Source organism: Mus musculus, chromosome 13 (assembly GCF_000001635.26).
Source record: "Mus musculus strain C57BL/6J chromosome 13, GRCm38.p6 C57BL/6J".
NCBI lineage: Eukaryota > Metazoa > Chordata > Mammalia > Rodentia > Muridae > Mus > Mus musculus.
Window position 1 is genome coordinate 55,436,555 of NC_000079.6, and position 24,817 is coordinate 55,461,371.

At 51.4% G+C, this 24,817-nt stretch overlaps 1 protein-coding gene and 1 non-coding gene across 10 annotated transcripts; both read left to right on the plus strand.

The window, feature by feature from the left end:
* The first annotated feature begins 8,517 nt into the window (after positions 1–8,517).
* Positions 8,518–24,373, plus strand: Grk6 (G protein-coupled receptor kinase 6). Of its 9 annotated transcripts, none has more exons than NM_001286063.1 (17): positions 8,518–8,727; positions 12,754–12,849; positions 13,711–13,823; positions 13,953–14,030; positions 14,374–14,474; positions 14,775–14,867; positions 14,966–15,029; positions 15,149–15,289; positions 15,581–15,771; positions 16,493–16,530; positions 16,618–16,707; positions 17,763–17,971; positions 18,052–18,189; positions 22,239–22,376; positions 22,459–22,593; positions 22,779–22,780; positions 23,230–24,373. In NM_001286063.1, exons 2-17 carry the CDS (start codon positions 12,798–12,800, stop codon positions 23,318–23,320), a joined length of 1,674 nt encoding a protein of 557 aa, NP_001272992.1. In that variant the 5' UTR covers positions 8,518–8,727; positions 12,754–12,797; the 3' UTR covers positions 23,321–24,373. The 9 variants fall into 9 exon arrangements, with proteins under 9 accessions (NP_001272992.1, NP_001364005.1, NP_036068.2 ...); NM_001377076.1 differs by lacking the exons at positions 8,518–8,727; positions 22,779–22,780 and adding exons at positions 8,775–9,006; positions 12,536–12,638; NM_001038018.4 differs by lacking the exon at positions 8,518–8,727 and adding an exon at positions 8,777–9,006.
* Mir6943 (microRNA 6943) lies at positions 16,552–16,617 on the plus strand. Its single transcript, NR_105908.1, has one exon. It is a non-coding gene; the product is annotated as a microRNA 6943 (primary transcript).
* Positions 24,374–24,817: the final 444 nt, after the last annotated feature.

Below are 24,817 nucleotides of genomic sequence, written 5' to 3' on the forward strand. Positions count from 1 at the left end.
TGTTTCTAACTGTGAAGACAATGCTGCGACTATAAGCTTTGTTGCTTTATCAGCCAAATCATTTCCATAGGACATTGGACCTGGGAGGCCCGAATGTGCCCTAATATGGGTTATGTAGACAGGATGTCTTCTATTAATTAAGGCAGACTGTATTTGTTGGAAAATGTTAGCAACTCTACTAGAGGATTTTATTAATCCTGCTGCCTCAAGAATATTAACTGCATTCACCACATAAGCAGAATCAGACACAATATTAAGAGGTCCTTGTATAATCTTTGTCAGATGTCCTCCTGCCTCTCCTTTCCTTGAAAGTGCTTTCCATGCCTTAATGGCAGCAGCTGAAACCTGAGTGTATGCTCCCCAATTATAATTTGTCTGATTAACTGCATATGGTCCCTGACCTGTCAGCAGATCAAACGTCCAATTTCTCTGATCACCTTCAGCTGCGGCATTAGCCCTTGCTTGCATTTGAGAGATGTCATACCATAAGACTTTCCATTCTAAATACTGCCCCATATTGGTGAGCACAGCCTTTGCCACCATTTGCCAGTCTCCCGGAGTCATGGCCAAAGTAGCAAGTCTTTCGACTTGAGATAAAGTAAAATTGGCACTAACTCCATAATTATGGACCGACTCAGCAAGTTCTTTGATCTGTATGTGCTCCACAGACGCGTGAACGTGTCCTCCATCCGCTGCCTCAAAGATAGGAAACATCTGTTGTAATTTTTGCCGCTCGTCTCGAGGGATAAAAGAATCTGAGCAGAAATTTTCTGCATAAGGTGGAGGGGCGCTAGGGCCTGGAGACCGAACCATGCCCTGACTTAAACCACCATTTCCTTTTAACTTCCTCCTTGGCTCGCTATTTCTACCCTCATCAGGGTGGTATCTTTCTTCCCCATAGCGGGCTGCTTCTTCCTCTAAGTCTTCTTCCTCCGAGGGACTAAGTTCTTCGCTTGAGCTTGAGCTATCAAGTCCTAAACCCTCAGGTTCTTTTAACAAATAAAGGTTCTTCCTCTTGAGGGACTCCTTCCCCTTCTTTTTTCTCTTCTCCCCTTTATCTTTCCTCCTCTTTCTCTCTCCCTTCTCCTTTTTCTCTCCCAGGGCGTCCTTTCCCTTTTCTCTCTCTTCCTCGGATTCAGAATCCTTGAAAGGGCCTTGTTTCTTAGGTATACCTTTTTTTCTTTGAGCTCCCAATCTTTTACCCCGCTCTGTTTCTGACATGCTGTCTTGAACCTCCTCCAGCACTCCCTGTCCTGCTTTCATTATAAGGAAAAGGATAAGTGCTGCAAAAACAATTACAAAGGCTTCCATTGCCCCTTCTAATTGTAGAGAAAGACCAGAACCAAACATGCCTCTCAGAACCTTAAAAAAACCAACCTGACTGCAGTACTGAATCCGCTCTGCGAACGGAGGGTCTCCTTGGTGCCGGCGATGGTAAGGCAGTTCCCGGGTTTCGGCACCAATTCTCTCACACGCTATTATCTCGCCAGCAAGAACACACTCGTGAGAAACTAGATCCTTCTGCAACAACTTTATTACACCAGTTTCAACATGAAGAGGAAGACCCCAAGCACCAAAAAGGCACTGCTTATATACACCTCAGTGTGGCATGTCCACGCCTGATTGGCTGCTCTCCCAGAGCCTCATCACCACGCCCCAGGATGAGCAGTGACTTGGCACGAAAACACTCTTGCACATGCACACATTGCTTGTTTACCAATTAGGCCACGCAGGCACAGCAGAAACCGCTTCCCACAGTACATCACTGTGCCCCCCCCTCACTCCCACCTTGTGTGTGTGTGTGTGTGTGTGTGTGTGTGTGTGTGTGTAGAGGGGAGGTATGTATGTGTCTGTGGAGTCCATGTTCCTCTGTGAGAGGCCAGGGGTTGATGTCATGTTTCTTCCTCAATCACTCTCCTTTTTATTTTATTCTTTAAATTTTTTGCCTCTTTTTTAAAGATTTATTTATTTATTTTTAAGTATATGAGCCCACTGTCACTCTCTTCAGGCAGAACACCAGAAGAGGGCATTAGATCCCATTACAGGTAGTTGTGAGCCACCATGTGGTTGCTGGAAATTGAACTCAGGACCTCTGGAGGAGCAGTTAGTGCTCTTAACCACTGAGCCATCTTTCCAGCCCTTTCCTTTTAATTATCATCATCATTATTTTATGAGATGGATTTCTCTATATATAAAGCCTTGGCTGACTTGGAACTCATTATGCAAACCATGCTGCATGCTGGCCTAAAACTCACAGAGATCTTCCTCCTTCTGCCTCCTGAATACTGGGATCAAATGCGTGCATTACTACTACCCACTTGCCACCTTTAAAAAAAAAGAAGAAGAAAAGAAAGAAAGAAAGAAAGAAAGAAAGAAAGAAAGAAAGAAAGAAAAGGAAAGAGATTTATTTATTCATGTACACCAGAAGAAGGAATCAGATCCTGACAGATAGCTTTGAACCACCAGGCAGTTGCTGGGAATTGAACTCTGGACCTCTTACCCGCCTAGCCATCTCTTCAGGCTGCCTTGTGTTGTTTTTTTGTTTGTTTGTTTGTTTTTTTGTTTTGTTTTAAAGTATGTGTGTTTATATACATGTATGTGCAGGTGTCTGCAGAGGCCAGAAGAGGGTGTCAGATCCTCTGTGGCAGTCACAGGTGGTTGTGAGCTGCCTGGCATGGGTGTTGAGAACTGAACTTGGCAAAAACTTCGTTCCTAACTGAGGAGAGGTCTCCCTAGTCACCATGTGTCACCTTTTGGGGACAAAGTCTCTCAGTGAATCTGGAGCTCAGTGGGTCAGCTAGACTGGACAGTCAATGAGTCCCAGGAGCCATCCCATCCTCTCTGTGCCTCCTTAGTGCTGGAATTCCAGCTGCTGCCACACCTGGCTTTTTGAGTGAGTGATGGAGATGTGAGCTCAGGTCCTTAGGCTTGAGCAACAAGCGTGTTACTCGCAGAGCCAGCTCACCAGCCTACAGCTGTACTCTCAAACTTCTCCATCTTCATTTCTACAGCCCTCCCTTTGACTTCCAGGAAATTAGAGGGGTCCAGGGGCTGGTGCTATCAAGCTAGAGGTCTATCTGTGGAAGATTGTACATCTGTCTGTCCATGGAGTATTGTACATGCATTTGTGAGCCCAGAAATGTTGGCATCTAAAACATCTCTGAGAGAGAATAAACACAACAGATTAAAACAAAGATGGGGGTTGTGGGGCGTAGCTCAGCGGCAAAGCACCTACTTAGTAGGTTTGAGGCCCTGGACTTTTGCCCAGAATGGCAAGAACCAAACAACATGCTTACAAGTGGAGTTAGATAGGGGATAGAGCTTTTGAGGGACACAGCCTTTGAAAGCACACTTCCAGAGACACTTGCATTCAGGACCATCTGTGTCTTGCAAGTACTCTGGAAGGTAGATGCCTTTTCTGACTATGCCAATCTTACTTAAAATCAGAAGTCTTAACTCATGCAAGAGGTCGAGATCCACTGAGTAAGTAGCTTGAGAATAAGAAATGATGCCCTTGGGGAGAGAGGGTGAGAATCACAGGAGTAGAGGGAGGTAGCTTGGGATACTGTTAGGGCCAATGCCCACTGCATGCTTCTGGGTCAAGGGTCAGCCTCTCTGACCCTTGACTTTCAGGGATCCTTAAAACAGAGTGGGCACTGCCGCTGGTGGGATGTTGGTTGGGATGGAAACACACCAGGGAGGCAGAGTTTGGTCACCGTTCAACCCTGGAGAATGGAAAAGCTTTATCACAAGGCCACACTCTGAGCAATTGCTACATTTGTCTCCTGTTCCCTCTGAACTCTTGGTTTTCTTCCATCCCCCGCTGTGGACCAGGGCAGACAGATACCCTCTCTCTGTCTTGGCTTCTCTCCCAGCAAAGCTGGGCTGGGGGCTTACAGAATGGGAAACACCAAAGTCTTATTCTTTGATGTCTGATACTCATGAGAATGCAGAGACAGAGTAACTCAGGCTGGCTTTGAACCCTCACCCCTCCTGCCAGGCTCTCTAAGCAAGATTATAGGCCTGTCCCATACTCAGCTCCATTTCTTTTTAGCAGAGACTTGGGGCATGGCTTTCAAGAGGTTGCAGACATACTTGTTCAAAAGGAATTGGGGGGACCAGACAGTACCCAGTCCATCGTCTTCAACATCTTGGTACCCTTACTCACCCAGTCACCCCGCTTGACATAGGGAAGGCTGCCAAGAGGCAGCTCCCCTTCCCGCTAACAGCTCAACCCAATGGACCTTTTACATGACTACAAGCACACAAACTATGGCTTCAGGGGACTGAGGAACTGGATTCTGGTTTGAGAAGGCTAGGCTGATTCCATGACAGGCTTCAAATTGGCAGTAATCTAGCCTGAGGCAAGGACAATGGGTCAGCAGCAGTTTCCAGCCCCCCACACCCGGGTAATGGAATATCTGTAGAGATGGACCTAACAGATTAACATAGAGGTCACCTACCCTGGAATTCCTTAATCAGGCCTGCAAGCTCACTTGGGTGTCTCTCTATTCTGGTAATGGGAGACCCCAGCATGGTGGACTTCTGCAGAATGAACACTCTGTATTTACATACTGTTTGAGTCCAGGCTATCATTCTTTGGCTAATCGTGGACCCTTAGAGGTTTTTATTTTAATATTGATAACCACATGTGGCTGGTGGCTACAATACTGAGAAATGTGGTTCGGGGTAAGAGAGGCCATGTGTATGGCTGGCTGCTAGCTTGCACGGAGCAAGGGGTTGTAGACAGTGGAGGGATAAACAGGGCCCAGATGAAGCAGCACATTTGAAGGCCATCTGGAAGAGACTGGAGTCTCTTTTTATTCACTTTGTTTTTTTTTATTATTATTATTTTGGGCGCAGGAAATGAAACTGGAAGCCTTGTCACTTAGCGACTTAGACTTTGCAATGACATGTCATGTTGGCTGCATTCTTTTGGTCTGAACTCATTCAGGCAATGCTGCCACATTCAAGGGGTGGGGACGTTAGGGTATGAATGCCTTTCAGGTATTAAGGCCAGGGACACTTTAGAAGTTGTTCAGCATGGGTTTCCACAGAAGGTTCTCAACGAGAGAGAGAGTGACTGGGTCAGGTCTGTTGGTTGTTTTGGTTTTTTGAGACAGAGTCTCTCTATATTACCCTGGCTGTCCTAGATCTTACTTTGTAGACCAGACTGGCTTTGAATCCACATAGATATGCCTGCCTTGGCCTCCCAAGTGCTTGGATTAAAGGTATGCACCACACACCTGGCACAGCTGGTAGTTTTTAAGAATAAGCAACCTGGTTGGGTGACATGGCAAAGACTTGTAGTCTTTACTAGGGAAGCCAAAACAGGATTGCTTACAACCCAAGTTCAAGACCAGCTAGGCTGAGTGACAAATATGAAGAGCTTGTTGAAAGCAAGAGAGGAAGGAAAAGGGGGAGGGAAGGAGGAGGGAGAAGCCCATCACTCTACAGGAAAGGACCAAACTTTACTTTCTCAATTAGTGCACCGTTTTGAACAATGCTGCAATCACTAACCTTGATGTTTATTTCTTTGGACTGAGTGCAATGACTTCTACAGGCCAGATTCCAGGAAATGTACCTCTGACATTATTGTGTGGTTATTTCATCCAAATTGAAATGTTCCCTCCTGGAGATGGGAAGTGGGGGAGATGTCTCAAAGACCAGAGAAACTAATAGAGTTATCAGGCTTAGGAAGCTCAAACAGCTTCAAGATACACATGTTACATGAGCAGGAAACAACTTCTCAGAGAAAAGGGAGTCCTTGGCTGAGTTGTATGCACATTGGGCAGGGAGCTAGCCCACATAGAACTTAGGAAAGCCTACGTAGCTTTCCTAAGTCCTCACCTCTGCTGGGTGACTCAGCTGCCTTTGAATCAACTATAAAGTACGTACCCCAAAGAAGCTTATTGGTTCAGGAAGCTAGAACTGGGTTGGACTGTGCTAAGTTTTCCTTTTTAAAAAACGTCTCCAAAGCCTGGGAGCTGTGACTGGTATCTTCTCTTCACCCTATGTTAATCCCAGTTCAACAATGGCCTCAACTCCATTGTTTACATGGCCTGGCTGTCACCCCAGTACAGGGTACCACTATTCTGCTAATGGTTCATCCCCAAAGGTCCACTTCCTGTCTTAGCCAAATAATTGGTTGCAAGCAGCCAAACCAGATTCTGGGTAATTTAAGACCAGGAAGAGACTGGACAGCTCTTGGGAGGGAGCTTGTTTGAATTCCCCATGCTGGCTTAACATCGCTGACCTCTAGCCCCCCAGCCTCCAACCCCAGCATCACCACTACCCCTCCCACAATGAATTTCAAGTGACCCCCAGCTGTCTTGTGTTGGTCCTTTCTTTGGAAAAGGCCCGGTCGGAAACACTGTAATACTGTCTGCTACCCAGGACCAATACTCACTGTCTTTTCCAATTTTCTTTTCTTTCTTTCTTCCTTTCTTCCTTTTTTTTTTTTTTTTTTTTTTTTTTTTTGGTTTTTCGAGACAGGGTTTCTCTCTGTAGCTTTGGCTGTCTTGGAACTCACTGTAGACCAGGCTGGCCTCAAACTCAGAAATCTGCCTGCCTCTGCCTCCCAAGCGCTGGGATTAAAGGCGTGCGCCACCACTGCCCTTTCTTAGGTGCCTTCAGATTTTCTTAGAGTCAGGACCTGCCTCTGCTTCTCCTAGGACTCCTCCCAGATGGAAGAGTGTTCAGATACTAGACACCAAAACCGATTGCCTGCCATTCATAGCCCAGAGCCCTCTAGGAAAGCAAATTTACTCATCTCCTTAAAAATCTGCCTCCATGACTCCCCATTACCCTCAAAATGAAGTCCAAGGACATCCTGGATCCAGGCTCCATCAAGACACTCTCCTCACTTCATGGTTCCCGAGCCCACCCCAATGCCCACTGCAAATTCTACAGACGCTCTGCCCTTAGGTGTTATATATATTGAGCACCCTCCCCTCTTCTCCTGACCCTTGTTCATTCTGCACTTGTTTAGATAGACTTGTTTACTTATATAACTTATTAATCTGTTTGTAGCTAGAGAACAAATACAGTTGACTGTCTTCTTCTACCAGATGAATCCCAGGATCGAACGCAGGTCTTCATATTTGGTCAGGCTTGCCCCCTGGCGCCTTTACCACCTGAGCCTTCTTGCCAGCTACAGGATCCTCGAGGATGCTGAAAGTGTTCTTTATCCAGGTTCTTTCCATCCTCCATGAGGTCAAGCCTTCACAGGTGCACATTCTCACTAGCCCTCAGGTCTCACCTGGACACAACGGTCTTCACTTGGTGCTTAATCATCCACTAGTCTGAACTATCATTGGTAAATATGTCACCCTTCCAGGAGTTTCACATTTCACAAAACAAACCCTTCTCTGTAAACCACAACACCTTCCATGGTCTAGCTGACACCCTTTTGTCACCATGGTTTGCTTTTGGCTCACCTCAGAACACAGGACTCTGGAAACATTTATGCTTTAGTCCTCGCCAAACTTAACTTTAGGCGTGGTGCCGCTTCTTGATTTGCTCAAAAGTCATAGCCTGTGACCACTCTGGTCCTTTAATGACATGGGGCGGGGGGGGGGGGGGCATGCGAGGCACCACAAAGCGTCCTCTCTAGTTCTTTGTTTTAGTAGCATTCATTCTAAAACCACCCATTAATGTGCTCACTTACAGGACAGCTACCACCTTTCTTCCCGCCTAGCACGTAAGCACTGAGAGTTTGGTTTTCTTGCTGTTACCACTATATCCGGCACCTGGCTGGGTGCCTGGGAAAAAAAAGCAGTGGCAGTATATATATATTTTTTTTCAAAAATGAATGAATATGGATCAAAAACATGTAGTTGAATCCGGTTGTTCCTTAATTCCCGAGTTTGGGCAAGCCTCCGTTTCCTGCTGTGCGAAAAGGGGTGGTGATGAGGAAGTGGGGGATTGAACTACACTGTGTTGATGAGATGCAAAATTCGGACCTGTCCCCCCACTCCCGGTCTCCGCGTGCAGCCAGCCACTCAACATCCAGCGCCTCAGGTCCCCACCTGTACAATGGGTGTGAACTCATCCTCAACGACTTGGGGTGGTTGCGCTGCCTTATAAGGCAGCAGAGGCCGAAGGCGCCGGACGGGTGGGAGGGGAGAAATCACAACATCCGGCTGCGGGGGCGGGGTACGGGGGTGCGGGGTGCGGCTGAATTGGAGGCAAGCGCTGCTGGGAAGGCAATAGCTTCCTTCGGTCCTCTGCTAGCTTTGGAAGCGCGCCCTTCTGAAGCAGCTGACCTAAGGGACGACGGCAGGACACCCATTCTAACCAAGCTACCTGATAGCCGGCAGGAGACACAGCGTGTCCCCAACAAAACCCTAGAAATCCCGTCGGCGCACCAGACACACAGCCACGCCCCCATCCTTTCACCCAATCAGATCGCAAAGCTGGATGGTCGACACGTCTTTAATCCAATCAGATGTTGGGTCTTCTGGGCGTGGTTCCCGAGAGGCCCCACCTCCGATTTCTCGGCAGAGGCTCGGCCCTAATTGGCAGCTCGGCATCCTACGAAGGCCTAGAAATTCGAACCTAGGGGCCGAATCCCGTCCGCAGTCCAACCAGAAATCGGCGACGCAACGGGGCCCTCCCCCTCTCCGCAGGGAGCGAGTTCCCGGCTCCGTGGGCGGGGCAAGAGAAAGAGGCTGACCAATAGTAGTCCGGCGCGGGGAGCGTCCGCTCGCCCATTGACTGAGCCAAGTAAACAGAGGGCGGGGCGGGGCGGGCGCCGGTGGACCGGGAGGGGCGCAGAGTACGCGGCGGGCGGCGGCGGCCCGGAGGCCGGTGGGGCCCGGAGGCCGCGGCGCGGTCAGTCGAGCCGAGCCGAGCCGAGCCGAGCCGAGCCGCGCCGATCGCCATCGGCTCCGGCTCTCGTGGGCGGTCCCGGCCGGCGGCGCGGCCTGGCGGGCCGGGCGGCGCTGCAGCCCATGGAGCTCGAGAACATCGTAGCGAACACGGTGCTACTCAAGGCCCGGGAAGGTGAGGCCAGGCAGGCGGGCGGCCAGGCCTGGGCGCGGGGATCGCGGGCGCGCGACCTCCGAGCTCCATGAGGCGTCCGGGCCCCAGTTATCCTCGTGCCCTGGAGTCTGCACCCGGACTCTTAAGCGCAGACATGAGCCCTTCCGGCCCTCCGCTTCTGCCCCCGGAACCCGGGGCCCAGGAGGGGCGGGGGTCGCGCCATGGGCCTCAAGTCGGGTTTGGGGGTGATGAAGAAGAAAGGGAAGGAAGGGAAAAGGTGGAACATGAGCCCCAGAGGAATGCGTGTGAGGCCTCTTCTACGTGAGAGGCAGGAAGGTGCCCCACGTGCCCCAGGCCCAGATGCCCTGAACGGCACAAAGTTGGTAATCGGTAAAGATTAGAGAATGAATGAGCCGAGCCTTTGTATAGACAACCCAACCGACAGGGGGAAACTTCTGGACACACACATTACATGCAGAACCACCACTCACCTGGAGCTTCTGGGCACTAAAAACGGGTGCATGGGTAACGTTTTTGGCATTTAGCAAGCCTTTGACCTACTAGGGCAGATGCACCGGGGAAATAAATGAGAGACGAGCATAACGGGCTATAAGGACTGTAGGGCTAAAAGCCAGTCTGGTCGACTTAGTGTGTGCGCGCACATGGATATGGTGCGGAGTTGCTCTTCCTTGGTTTCACTCCAGATGTTATTTGGCTCTATGGGTCCTAGATGACTAGAGCCAGACAAACGACATAGAGTGACATAATCATTAGATACCTGTAGTGCCCTACTCTGTCCAGGGTGCTGGTGGGCAAACACCAACAAGATTTTTCTTTTTGGAACTCCAGGGAGGGACACAGTGACAGCTTTCCACTTTCTGCTGGGTTTCCATGATGAAGGAACCTTCAGCTTCGCTGTTCTATATCAGTTTACAGGTGTGAAACTGAAGCTCAGATCAGAGATTGTAATTGACCTAGGGTCAGGCAGATACCCAGTAGAGTCTATAGGTAGCTCAGACAAGTCCCCAGTGTGCCGCAGTCCCTGATGTCCTCTGCCTACTTGGTGCATGTCACACCCAGAGAGGTGTTACCTGGAAATGGGATGGGCAGGTTGGATCCCTAGTGCCCAAGGGAGGCAATCTTATCTCCTGTCCCTTATCAAGCTCAGGGGCTGGGCCTTCCTCTCAGCCTCTGGGGGCATCTGCTGATTCTGTTCTGCCTCGTCATGCAGCCAGCCAGGGAGGAGGGATAAGGAGAGCCAAGGCCAGGCTTCACTTCCTAGGGCTAGCCAATTTGGGGCTCAGCTCTGCTGAGGGTATTGCCTTGTTGGGCGAGATCCTGTGGGCACCTTTGCATAGGTGAGCCGGCATTACTGGATCTTGGCCCAGGATATCATGGCCAAAATGAGGACTAGTGCCTCCTCTAGAGGTCCTGTGTCCTGGACTTGCTGTGACAGCACTGTACACACCTGCATGGCCTTTAACCTGCTTTCTGTCCCTCAACATTATCGTTTCCTTATTTTACATGTAAATTTTAAGGAAAGCCTCATTGCCCCGAAATCTTCTATACCTAGGGACTGCTTGTGTGAGAATCAGTGCACAAAACAGCTAGCAGCTTGAGGCCAGCTTTCCAAGTGACCAGAGACCCTCACAGCAGTTGGGAAACCTGTGGTATATGCATACAGTTGGCTTTATTTTGTAGGTTCTGTTTTTGAGATGGTCTCACTATATGTATAGTTTTGGCTTACTTAGACCTTGCTATGTAGATCAGGCTGGCCTTGAACTCAGAGATCTACCTTTGCCTCCCAGGTGCTGGGATACAGCTCAGTTGGCTTTTAATAGACGCTAGTCTTGTAAGGAACTTGGATTTGAGAGCTGGGCTTGAATTCTCTTCTACTGTTACCCTCAGCCTCAGAATCCACTGCCCAGAGCCTAACTTGTATGTCATCTGGCACTAGGTGGGATGATCTTTGGGGTGCGTACCCTCACTTGGATTTCTTCCTTTCCCCAGTGCCAGAGGCCTACAGGAGGAGGGCAGAGTAGGGTGGAGAGGAGCCCCACAGATCGGCAGCTGGTTCTAGGACAGGATATTTGCATGTGACTTTTTGCTCTTGTCTTGATACAGCTGGGAGGATGGGGAGGAGGAAGTGGGGGGGGGGGTGAGGCAAGAAAATGTAGGGCTGGGTGGGGAACCTGGGGTGGAGGGAGAGTGGGAGGGAGCTCCCTCTGGGGAGGCTTGCCCATGGTTAAGGAGTTGGAGGTTTCTTGCTCACTTGCAGTGAGGCAATGGCTGTGGGGCACATGGGGTACAGGCTGTAGCTGGGCCACCAGAGAGGGTTTCTCAAGGGGACGCTGTAGCACTTCCTCTTTCCTCGTGGAGCCCAATTAGGGACCCAGCTGTGACCTCTTCCCAGAAGGCAGCTCCTCCCCCTCCATCACTTGCACTGGATCAGATAGAGGCAGTGCTGGGGAAACTGAGGCCTGGCTACGGAACTTGGTTGCCCTAGGTTGTCAGTAAATTGGAGCTAGGTCTTACTTCTCTATATAGTCCTAATGGGAGCTGGACACAGTTGCTCCCACTCATCCTACTGTGCAGTGATGACCGGAAGTGTACCCTGGAGATTCAGGTCCAGGAGGCTGCACGGCCCAGGTTCCTCCCGTCATTCTGATGTCCCCATGTGCTGTCCCAAAGACACTTGTGGGTCCCATTCTGACGTGCTCTGTTTGTCTGCAATGTGGGTTTTTTTGTTCACTTGGTTCTTTGAGACTGTGCCTAGTTTTCAAATTTCTAGTCTAGTTTGCCTGTCTCTCACTACTTCCGCAGGTGGGGGTGGGAACTCCTGAAGCACACATTTAGCCTACCTGTCAGACTCTGAAGGCATCCCAGCCAGCTCAGCCAAATAAAATAAGGAAGGCATCAGTGGGGTGGGGGTGGGGGGATGATGGAGCATCCTCCTGCCACCCCCTTGCTGAGGGCAGGGGATAGTTCTGGTGCGGTGATTGGTGTTACAGGGGTGAGGGGTTGTTCAGATTGCCTCTGGCATCTCACATGTGTCCCATATGACACAGGATCTCTGGCTGGCGTGCCTTGGCTTGTTATGTGATACCCTCCACTGTGGTACCTTTGTCTACTTTCTTGATTGATTGTTTAAAGACCATGGTCTCACTATGTAGCCTTGGCTGTTCTAGAACTGACTTGTAGACCAGGCTGGCCCCAAACTCAGAGATCCACCTGTGTTTTGAATGGCAAGTGCTACCATGCCCAGCTTCTTGTCTTGTCTACTTCTTTTTGTTTTTCTTCTTTTTTTTTTTTTTTCCAAAACATAATTCCTCTGTGTAGCCCTGGCTGTCCTGGAAGTTGCTCTGCCAACCAGGCTGACCTTGAACTCAGATTTACCTGTGTCTGCCTCCCACGTGCTGGGATTAAAGGTGTGCCCCACCACTGCCCAGCTCCTATTCTCCTAACCTGTAGACTTCCCACTGTGTTAGGAGTGAATGAGGCGGAACTTCTTGATGAGATGTCCTCATTGGTCATTTTGGTTCTCATCCAGGGAACTCTTACCATGGGTGCCCACAAGGGCCATGTGTGTCCTGGAACTTGTTAAGGGCATGCTGGAATGTTTGGAAGAAGCCTCAAGGTTCCTCCCGCAGCAGGTTTGGCCTTACTTAACAGGGCCCTGAAGGCCTCTCTGTACAACATGTTTAGGGGAAGGTTCCGAGGCAGGCGGCTCAGGACTCAATGGGACCCAGTTCCTGATTGCTCTTGCAGGTGGTGGCGGGAATCGCAAAGGCAAGAGCAAGAAATGGCGCCAGATGCTGCAGTTCCCCCATATCAGCCAGTGTGAGGAGCTTCGACTCAGCCTTGGTGAGGCCTGGCTCCCAGAGCAGACTGGGGGGAGGGGAGCTGGGGGGGGTAGCCATGAGGAGTCATCCCCAGACATATCCTTGGCCATGGGGGCCTGGGGGGGGGAATGTCCAGGAAGACCGAGACGCCATAGTCCAGTTTCAGTTCCTGGGCCTGAAATGGCAGAGGGCAGAGAACGGAGACTGGTGTCAGCAGAGTGGGCATGGGCGAAGGCAGAGGGCCAGGATGGAGGGAGGTGAGAGAAACTTAGGAGGGAAGTCAGGTTTGGAACACCAGTCCTGCGCTCATGAGCTTTGCACCTGAGGGTACCCATCAAAGCTAGGGCAGTATGGTGGTTACTTCTAGAAGGGCTCATCCCAGTTCCAGCATCGTGGATGAGGGTCTGAACTGTATGTACCTCAGGTGGCCCCGTCCTCTGCTGATGGCTTGCATGCGCTTGGGACGGAGGCCCAGCTGAGAGCAGCGGAAGCCACAGCTTCCTCTCGCACTTTCGCCAGGCAGGCAACAGGTGTAGACTTGGGCTGGGCTGGGCGGCAACCACACAGACCACACCCAACTCCAGAACTGTGACAAGCAAGTCCAGGAAACAACAGGGAAAGGAGACCTGGTGTCTAGAGCCCAGACTCCTGGCTGTGTGGCACTGAGTTGAATTAATCAACCCCTCTGGGCCCCATAGCCCCCAGGTTACATTGGACTTGCAGTGGCGCCCACCTGAAGATTGCAGGGAGGGTTCTGAAGAGATAATGACTGCCACTTTTTGGGGCTAGAAGTTATTGGATTCCAGATGTGGGGATATAGAACAGAGTGCCCTGCCAGTGAGTTCTAGGTCTGTGACCTCGCAGTTCCCCTCTTGGCCTGCAGAGCGTGACTACCACAGCCTATGTGAGCGCCAGCCCATTGGGCGCCTGTTATTTCGTGAGTTCTGTGCTACGAGACCTGAGCTGACCCGGTGTACTGCCTTCCTGGATGGGGTGGTGAGTATCCCACCCAGGGCCCAGCCCAGCACTGAGGGCAGGCAGAGGTCCTGGCCATTTTCCTCCCCCCCCCCCCCCGCCCCTACTCCGTCCCCACATCTGTCAGGTTCTTTGCCTCTCACCCTGCAGTCTGAATATGAGGTGACCCCTGATGAGAAGCGGAAAGCATGTGGGCGCCGACTAATGCAGAACTTTCTGAGCCACACGGTGAGTGAGCGGTGACAGGGAGATGACAGCAGCAGGCAGGGCCCAGTGACAACAGCACAGGAGTGACCACAGCCTGGGCACTGAGTGCCCGGGAGCTGTTCCAGGCAGCCCCAAGGGCATGGAGCCCAAGGGTTGGGCTGAGCTTGGGTCAGGCAGCCTGCCAGGGGCTGGCTCACCCTGCCTTAAGGGCCGGCAGAAAGGGAGTTGAACAAACTGGCAGCTAGTGTGCACTTGCTACCCATAGCCGCTCTCGGCACCCACAGACATCTGCCTGTGCTGCCCCGGGAGTAGGCAGTTGTCCAAGGGAGCCCTCTTGCATTAGGTGTCTGTGGCATGTCCCTAGGGTCCTGACCTCATCCCTGAAGTTCCACGGCAGCTGGTGAGTAACTGTGCCCAGCGGCTAGAGCAGGGACCCTGCAAAGACCTCTTCCAGGAGCTGACCCGGTAAGGCTCCATACCTCCTGGTCTGGAATTGTTCCAGGGAAGGGGGCTTCTGTGGGCTCTGAAGTCTGTGACAAGCTCAGCTCCTCTTCCTGTCCGCGTTGTTGGAGTTTAGCAGTTGCCTCCCATCCCTGCTTCAGTGTAGAGTGCATGCACCCTCCTGCTCAGGGCCTCAGTGAGAAGCTTGCCGAAGGAAAAGGATGTTGCTTTGTGTCTGACCGGCATGTAGTGGGAGGCCTGTGCCTTCAGGCTGAGAATTGGCCTTGTTAGAGGCTCGCCTACAGACTGATCCTCTCTCAACAGGCTGACCCACGAGTACCTGAGCACGGCCCCTTTTGCCGACTACCTCGACAGCATCTACTTCAACCGTTTTCTGCAGTGGAAGTGGCTGGAAAGGTGAACGCCTCCCAAGCTGGCCTGTGGTAGGTCAGATTGTGGGCTCTCATGGCAAGCCCTGCCTGTGTAAATGTTTGTTTTTTTACTCTCGCCTATAGGCAACCAGTGACCAAAAACACCTTCAGGCAGTACCGAGTCCTGGGCAAAGGTGGCTTTGGGGAGGTAAGTGGCCACCCAGGTCTTTGCAGAGTATAGTAGATTGGGTACTTGTAGGCCCGGGCCCTCCCACCTTCAGCAAGAGCATGGCTGGCCCCCATCCATCCCTGTCTGCCTGGTTACAGGTATGTGCCTGCCAGGTGCGGGCAACAGGCAAGATGTACGCATGCAAGAAACTGGAAAAGAAGCGGATAAAGAAGCGAAAGGGGGAGGCCATGGCTCTCAACGAGAAACAGATCTTGGAGAAAGTGAACAGTAGGTTTGTAGTAAGTACACAAGGAGCCCTCTCCCTTCCCCTGGGCCACACCACCTGCTACATTCCCCACCCACCAGGCTAAATTCCCTCCCTATTGCCAAAGGGACTGCCCTCTGCCCCCTCCCTTCCTGCCCTGGACAGTACCCAAGAAGGGTGGGGTAGGAGTGCTATTCCAGGCTCAGGAAGCCTGCTGGGTCCTAAGGAGTGGCACACAGAAGATGGTGGCTGCCATTAGCATTTAGGAGAGTGAGCATGCGTGCGAACAGGTTCCTGGCTGAGGGTGTGGGTCTCCCGAGCACAGGTGAGCTTAGCCTACGCCTATGAGACCAAGGATGCACTGTGCCTGGTGCTGACATTGATGAATGGAGGTGACCTAAAGTTCCACATCTACCACATGGGCCAGGCTGGCTTTCCTGAAGCACGTGCTGTCTTCTATGCTGCTGAGATCTGCTGTGGCCTGGAAGACCTGCACCGGGAACGCATTGTGTACAGGTAGGGCGGGGCTCGGGCGGCTGGCTGTTCCAGGTCTTGGTCCTTCCTGGACAGCGACAGCAGTTAGGTTTGAGAGTGGCAGCTCTGGCTGCCTGTCAGGCTGGGCAGTGGAAGTATTGTGTGCTGGAGGTTTCTCTAACCACAAGCCAACACCGGCTCCACACAAACCCCCTCGTGTTCGATAGATTTGAGCGCTTCAGACCTAGGTTTGGGAATCCAGCCTGCTGGCCAATGTGTGAATTCTGATTTTGACACGCCTCTCTGTGTGACCTTAAGCTAGTCCGCTCCCTGCTTCCAAAACAAGTTCTGTTTCTGGGAGACTCCACTTCCTGCCTTGCAGGCGGGCTCAGTAGTAGCGAGCCCTACTTATGATTATGGATGGAGCGTCTATTAGAGCCTCCCAGTGGCCCTCTGAGGGGATGGAAGGCTAGCCTCATGTGACAGAGAAGGTAGAGTTGGCCCCTGGGGGAAGGGAGCACAGGTGAACAAGTCCAAGGATGACTTCCAGGGACCCCTCTCCCCAGGTGCTCCCCCACTGGGTTGCAGTCCTCAGTTCTTACTACTCTAGAAAGTTCCTGAGGTCCTGGTTGCTGCCCGGGGAGAGCAGGGCTCGTTCACCTTGCTCCATGCCTGAACCCAGTAGGCACTTGAACTGCCAGGGGCAGGCTCTGTCTGGCTTCCTGGAAAACAGGCCTCTGACCCTGTGTTTCTCTCCCCATAGGGATCTAAAGCCAGAGAATATCCTTCTGGATGACCATGGTGGGTGAGAAGGCCCAAGTGGGAGATGGGGTGAGGTTGGAAGCTAGGCCTATCAGTGAACCCACCTGCTTCCATACCCCTACCCAGGCCACATTCGGATCTCGGACCTGGGACTGGCCGTGCATGTGCCTGAGGGCCAGACCATCAAAGGCCGTGTGGGCACTGTGGGCTACATGGGTAAGTCCTGTTGACCTAGTACGCCAGTCTCCTCAGCCCCCTTGCTGTCCCAGGCCTGGCCTACTTACTCACTGTTGTACTAGGGGAGGGAGGGTGCTAACTTCAGAGAGTAGGTGTAGGTGTGTGTGTGTGTGTGTGTGTGTGTGTGTGTGTGTGTGTGTGATGTTGGGAAACCAAGACTTAGCCAGATCCCACCATTGTGAACCCTGCTATTCATTTGCCGGATGCTTATTGAACACCTAGGACTGGGTGGGCCTGTGAGGGTGAAGGGAAACAGAAACAGAGTACACATCCATGCCCCATGCTTGGATAGCATGCCATTCACAGGGGACACAGGCAGTGGAGACCTAGCTTGTGGACAGTGTGACACAGTACAGTCTAGGCTCTCCAGAGTCCATCTTGGGCTAGGCATTCCACTTCCTGCCTTCTTTCTCCTACTGTAAAACCTCATCAGAGCTGCCTCCTGGGGGGCTTTGAGGTGAAAGGAGATGCTAAATGGAGAACTGTGCATGGGGCCTGCCAGGGATGGTGGGAGGTAGCAGCCAGTGGGCGTTTAAAATCGCTTGTGAAAGCCAAAAGTTACAAATCAGTAGCTACGTGGTCCTGATCTGGCATACATTAAATTTGAAGTTGAATTGTTTTTAGAATAATTTGAATTGATTGCCAGCATTTAAGGCAAACAACTTAATGTATTAAAAAAAAAAAAAAAAAAAGGTGTATGGGGTCTTGGTTGGGTGTGTATGATGTAACTCAGAGTACGTGCCTGATAGTTGTGTGGCCCTGGGTTCAACAAACTCCAGCACTAGGAATCCCACTCCTGCCCCCAGGAAAACAAGCAATCAGACACGGAGTTCCTTGGTGTGACCCTCCCCTCAGGGCCACACCAGCCACCATTGATGAGATGTGGCTTCTCATACTGGCTCAGTCCACAGCAGGCCAGTGGCATACCTGCCTATCCAGAGGATGTTTGATCAAACTCTGGTTTTTGTTTCTGGGGCCCGAGGGCTCCCTGCTCCTCACGACCTGCCCGGTCCTGACTCCTGGTCCCTGTCCAGCTCCAGAGGTGGTGAGGAATGAGCGCTACACGTTCAGTCCTGACTGGTGGGCGCTAGGCTGCCTCCTGTACGAGATGATCGCAGGTCAGTCGCCCTTCCAGCAGAGGAAGAAGAAGATAAAGCGCGAAGAGGTGGAGCGGCTGGTCAAGGAAGTGGCCGAGGAGTACACAGACCGCTTTTCCTCACAGGCGCGCTCACTCTGTTCTCAGGTACAAGCCAGAGTCTTAGCTGGGGGCAGCTGGGGTACCTCACCCACTCAGGTACCCTCACCACCACTGCCCTTCTATAGCTTCTTAGCAAGGACCCTGCTGAGCGCCTGGGGTGTCGTGGAGGTGGCGCCCGTGAGGTAAAGGAGCACCCCCTTTTCAAGAAACTGAATTTCAAGCGGCTGGGAGCTGGCATGCTAGAGCCACCTTTTAAGCCTGATGTAAGTCCTGCCCTCCCTTGCTAGTGGCCAGCCGAGCCAGGGGGTGGGGCGGGGCAGGGCTGGGGTGGGTGACTGGGAGCAAGGGCCAAGTCACTTTCAGTGCAGATGTTGGAAAAACCCCATCTAATGGCTTGGGCTGCCCCTCACCCCCAGTTTGTGTGTGTGTGTGTGTGTGTGTGTGTGTGTGTGTGTGTGTGTGTGTGTGTAGGCTTGTGAAAATGGAATGCCCAACATACTGTGGGTTTTAGTGTACCAGGTTAGAATGCTGGGCAGACATGGAGATGCTCTGGGAGCATTGCAAGAACTCATGTCCTCTCTGTACTGTGATTGGTTAGCCTTCGATGGCAGGCATCTTTTCCCAGGGAGTGGCAATGGTGACCTAGTGGCTCAGGCTCATGTCTTCTTAGATAGCCACCCAGTGGGCACAGAGCAAGGTTTGTTCACGAATTTGAAATTAAATGCTCTGTTTGCTGAAGGGCCCCACTGGACACCCAGATCACCCCTTCCTGGCCCAATGGGAATAACCCATTTCCAAAAGGAACTGAGACGGTGGTGCCAGCAGGGGCTGTTGGGCTAACTGCCCCTCTGCAGGCAGGCAATTACCCCCTTCAAAGTTTAACTTTAAAATATTTATCTTATTCTTAATTTTGTGTTTGTGTGTCTGTCTCTGTGTGGGTATGTATATGTCTATGTATGTGTGTATGTCTAGGAATGTGAATATGTCTATGTATGTGTGTGCCTGTGGAGCATGTGTATGTCTGTATGTGTGCGTCTGCGTGGGGACGTGGATAGGTGTGCAGTTGCCACGGAGGCCCGAAGCTTTAGATCCTCCTGGGAATGGAGTCATGGGTGGTTGTGAGTGTCTGCATGACATTAGTTTGAGGAATCAACTTAGATCCCCCACAGCAGCAGTGCATACTTCTAACTGCTGAGCCCGTCTTTCTAGTCCCAGAATCTCCCTCTTGAGAGTTTTACCTCTGAGCTAAGCATCTTGTGGATTGTACACCGTGCAGACAATTGTACTCTAGATATTAGAGCCTAATAGCAGAAACCCTGCTCAGACTCACGTCAAGTCTGTTGGTTCATTTGTCCCCAAGTCTCTCTGGGCCATCACTGGGGCTTTGTGCTGGGTTGCTAAGACTGTCTCTTGGCTCTTCAACTTGTCTGTACAGAACCTGAATTCAGGTTTCTCTGTAATGTCAGAGGAAGGGTTCTGGTTGGCCAGGATGGGGTCATGTCCTTGCCTCCCTCCCTTAAGTTTGTGGACACGGGGGTCCTGTGATTTGACAGTTTGCCACTTGGGAAAGTCTTGAGGAGATGGGGGCACCAGGTTGATGGCTGTCAGCCACATATGTTTATGCGTCTGACAAATACCTGAAAATCTGTATGAGTCAGGTCTTTGAGATAATGAGGTTCATAGAGCCAGGCCTATTCTCATACTATAGTGGAGAGAAATAATGAAAATAAACTAACAAGCAAAGAGTGTTTTCAGATAGTCCCAAGTCTGACAGGAAAAAGAGCAGGCAAAGAAGGCAGTGATGTGGGTGTGGTCGTCTCTGAGAGAGTGATGTTTACGCAGAACTGAAGGAGAGAGTCTCGCAAGATGAGAGGCCACAGGCATTAGAGGCAGAAGGGACAGGCAGGCACTGAGGGCCAGTGGCAGGGTCAGCCTAGGGACATGGAACCACCACCATGAGGCCATCGTGTCCGGAGCAAGTCAGTGCAGAGCAGCAACAGTGAATGTCGCGATGTTCTAATGATGACAGGAGACCTTCGGGCTGCAGCTCTAATGTGAGGTGTGGAAATGGGTCATAGAGAATGAGTGAGCTGGGGAAAAGTCAGCGAGGGGGCCTCTGAGTGATGGGTCACACAAGTGAGGGTAGTGCCTCTGAGTGAGGACTCACACAGTGGGGGAGGCGTTCTGAGTGATGGCTCCCATGCTGCAGGTGAGCACTGTCAATGAGTTGGCACTTGAACCGGACAGGTCTCACTTCATCCTGCTGCTCCAGGCTGGAGCTACTGCACAGGTTGACTCCTCTCTCTGTACATCATCTAAGTAATTGCACGGCCCGTGGGTCATCTGTTCAAAGTCAGAAATAAGGACAGTGTCTTGGGACTTAGAAGTAGCAGATGAAAAAACAAATTTAACAATGCTTTTATGGTTTTAATTTAAAAAAAAAAATTACATGTCTACCTATGTATCTGTGTGTGAGTGTGTGCATGTGAATTTAGGGGCCCCTGGAAGAACAGTGCAAGTTTTTAACCTCTAGACCTGCACTTGACAATATTGGGGGCGGGAGGGCGGGTTTCTCTGTGTAGCCCTGGCTGCTCTGGGACTCACTCTGTAGACCAGGCTGGCCTTGACTCATAGATCCACCTGCCTCTGCCTTCTGAGTGCTGGGACCAAAGGTGTGCACTACCATGCCCAGCCGACATACATTTTTAAAAAAGATTTATTTTATGTATATGAGTACATTGTCACTGTCTTCAGACACACTGGAAGAGTGCATCAGATCTCATTATAGATGGTTGTGAGCCACCATGTGGTTGCTGGGAATTGAACTCCGGATCTCCAGAAAAGCAGTCAGTGCTCTTAACTACTGAACCACCTCTCCAGCCCAACAACACATTTTGAACAACTCTGTTGAGATGAAACTCACAGTCAATCCATATAAAGTATTCATGTCAACTGAAAGAGTCACGTGACTGTCACCACAAAAGTTCAGAATGTTTTTGCCAGCCCTTTCAGAACATAAGCAAAACCTTATGTCCATTAGGGTTCCAAATCCTTTCCTCCTACCCCAAGAAACCACAGCTGTCTGTCTTCAACTAGTTTAGATGCTTCAGTTGTGTGGTCAGATGTGGGCATGCTGAACACGGTCCTCTGTGACTGGCTTCTTTTGCTAAGCATGGTTTTGTTTTGTTTTGTTTTGTTTTTAAGTTTATCAAGACAGGTTTTCTCTGTATAGTTCTGGCCGTCCTGGAACTCACTCTGTAGACCAGGCTGGCCTCCAACTCAGAAATCCACCTGCCTCTGCCTCGCTAAGCATGCTTTTAAAGTTCATCTATGTCGGAGCATTCTTCTTAAAAGCTGGTTAATATTCTGTTACGTGGATATAAAATAAACCTTATTCGTTCCTGGTTGACATGAGGGTGTTTATCTTTTTGAGGGGTGGGTCTATCAGGAATAATCCTGTCGGCTTTTTTGAGATGAGGTGCCATTGCATTGTCTTGTCCAGTTTTGAAATGGCAGACTCGGGCATTCTTCCTGACCTCAGTATATACATTGACGGAACATTATGAAGTCAAAAATACTGTATCTTGTAGGGAGCTTTAGACCTTTCCAGGTTAGGTACACCATTTTACATGATGGTGATGATCATGTATGTATCAGGCAGGTTGGTAGGTATGTGTGTGTGTGTGAGAGAGTGTGTGTGTGTGTGTGTGTGGTCTATGTGTGTGAGTGTGTGGTCTATGTGTGTGAGTGTGTGTGTGTGAGTGTGTGTGTGTGTGTGTGTGTGTATTGAACCCAGGGCCTAAAGCATACTGAACCACTGTTCTATCACTGAACTACACCTCTGACTTCATGATGGTAATATGTTAATTGACGTCCTTTGTGGTAAGATTTTGAAAGCAGCACAGATTGAAAATAAGAAAGCTTCAAATACAGAAGCCAGTTCCCAGCAGGAACTGGGAGGGCGGCTGGTAAGACCAATCCAGTACCGGACATCCCAGAGTTGAGACACGCACACACACACACACAGTCCCTATGGAGGGAGCCAGGACTCCCCTTCCCACCCCAACCCCAACACATACCCAGGCAGTCCTGTGCAAGTACAAGGTCAGCCTAACACCAGGTCTGCACACAGCCTGTCCAGGCTCCGCACAGCGAGGGTCACGATCCTCGTCTATGGAGGCGAAAACTGCCTCAGAGACAGTAGAGTGCTGAGCTGAGGAGTGTGTGGGGCACCATGCTGATCTCTCCAAATCAGGATGCTGCCAAGGGTGGCAGACTCAAGCCCTCCTGACTCCTGCCTCTTCCACCTTAGCCCCAGGCTATTTATTGCAAGGATGTCCTGGACATTGAACAGTTCTCTACAGTTAAAGGTGTGGATCTGGAGCCCACAGACCAAGACTTCTACCAGAAGTTTGCCACAGGCAGTGTGTCCATCCCCTGGCAGAATGAGGTAGGGATTATCCTGTGACTGGGATGAGGTCCAGGTAGGGCACCCCCAGGGCCAACTCTCACCGCTTCCTGTTCCTGGGTAGATGGTGGAGACCGAGTGCTTCCAGGAACTCAATGTCTTTGGGCTGGATGGGTCTGTTCCCCCAGACCTGGACTGGAAGGGCCAGCCCACTGCACCCCCCAAGAAGGGATTGCTACAGAGACTCTTCAGTCGCCAAGTAAGTCCTAGCAGTGTCTGCCCTGGGTCCCACCTGCTCCACTGGGAGAGTGGGTGGGAGGCAGAGCTGGTGCATGCCTGCCCCGGGAGTGGGCATCTTCCTGTGGTGCCCAAGGTGCCTCATTCCTGCCTGTCCCCCCTGACCCCCACGCCTGGCTGGTCTCATGGCCTCTTTTCTCTTTCCAGAGGTGAGCAGTGTGGGCTCCCCATGGGTTGGCCTTGCTGCCTGACTGTGGGGAGCCCCAGGCAGCCCATCCGAGGCAGAGGCGAGATGTAGGAGAAAGAAGTCTGGTGTCCACCTTACCCGCTCCTTCCCTGCCGCTTGCCTCCCTGCACCCTGACCCCTTCAAGCTGCTAACCTTGCTTAGCAACTGTCTCCTTGTGCCAGAGTCTGTCCAGGGGGATGGACAGAGGCCTTGCTCTGACAGATCTTGGGAGCTTCCTAGTCTTACTTCAGTCTGTCGCCAGAAAGCCGTACCCTGACACCACCCGTATTTGGCCGAGCTGCTGCTCTAAGCCTCTCGTGGGAAGCCCACAACCCTCTCTGGGCAGAACACTGGCCTTGGTCTGCCTTAGTGGTGACTAACAGCAACGCTGTGCCTCTCTCTCTCCCTTCATGTCTTCCCTGTCCCTCCAGGATTGCTGTGGGAACTGCAGCGACAGTGAGGAAGAGCTCCCCACCCGCCTCTAGCCCCCAGGCCGAGGCCCCCACCGGCGGTTGGCGGTAGCAGCTACTCTCAGTGACGTTTACAGTTTTGCACAGTGGTGTTCCCCATTTTCCACGCAAGCCGTGGATTGTGGAACACAGCCGGAACTGTCCCCAGTGTCCTCCGTTCCTCAGCCACTGGCCTAGCTGAGTTTGACAAGGCCTGGGCCATCTTGGGACAAAGGTGCGTCCCTTCAGCTCTCTGTGGAGCTCGGGGCTTTATGTATTTATGTATTTGTATGAATGTATATAGCTACTAGAGCGTTCTTAATTCCACCCTGGACCTGGACACCCCAGGGCAATTAGCCCTGGCCAGGAAAGCCAGGAGCTGGCAAGAGGAGCCAGTGCCAAACTCCAGGCTTCTAGGGCCCAGTGGAGATGAGCAAGCAGAGAGTGGGCCAGGTCAGACCTCTGCCCACAGCACTGCACTGGCCACCACCAACCTCCAAGTGAGACTTGTGCCTGCCTGTTGTGGACTGAGGCCACCACCTTCTGGTTGCCTAATGCTTTCCCTCTTTCTCAGCATTTGTCAGGGTTGGAGCTGGGGTCTTTGTATCCTCTAGGACTGGGACATAGTTTAACCCCAGACTTAGCTGAGTGGGACCCATCAAACCACTGCCCGAGATGGGTCGCTTTCTGCCTTCCAGCTCCCAGAGCACAGTAGTCCTTATTCTGGGTCATATCCTGAAGACACCTTTTTCAGAAATGCCCCAGTCCAGGCCATAGGAGGAGTTAGAATTAGCCCTCCAACATTCCAGAATCCCTCATAAAAGTAGACACATGCCCAGCAATAATCCACCCTTCCCTGTGTGTGCCTGGTGGGGGTGGGGGTGAGTGTATATCATTGTGTGAAAAGAGTAGGGTAAGGCTGTGCCTAAGCCCCCGGACCCTAGCCCTGGCCTGTCCCAGACTGTGATGGCTGTCCTGATGCTAGTTAGGACAGCATGGGACCATAAGGCCCTGGCTTTTCCATATTTAAAGCCAATGTAAGCTGCCATGTGTCTCTATGTGACCAATGTGAGCTGCCACGTGTCTGTGCGAATACATTCTGAGCACACGGCTGGCCAGCCACCACTGCCTGCCTCCTTTTATTTCTGGTGTTTCAATGATTCTTCCTGATTTCTTGGCCCAGCTGGAAAGCATTGAAGGTGGATCTGTAATGGGACTGGGGGTTGCCCTTCAGAAGCCCAGGAGTCCGCAGGACTTTGCAGGCAACCAAACCTGTTTTTCATTGCTAGGTGGGACACAGCCTTAGATACTGGCTTGGGTGTATACATGACTGCTACAGAGACAGATATATCTCAACAGTCTTTAAGCTCTCTGAGGTCAAAGAGGCCTTGTAAACTAGGGAGTGGCCTGGAGAAGCAGGTGGGAGCTGTTGTTAGAAATACCTGCCCCTAGTTAGTGAACACTGCCCTCCTGTGTGTGTCCATTCTGATCTGGCACACATGCATAAGTTCCAGGACTCTATTCTCTTAAACATGTGGGTGGGGCTGGGTGGTGGTAGCACACGCCTTTA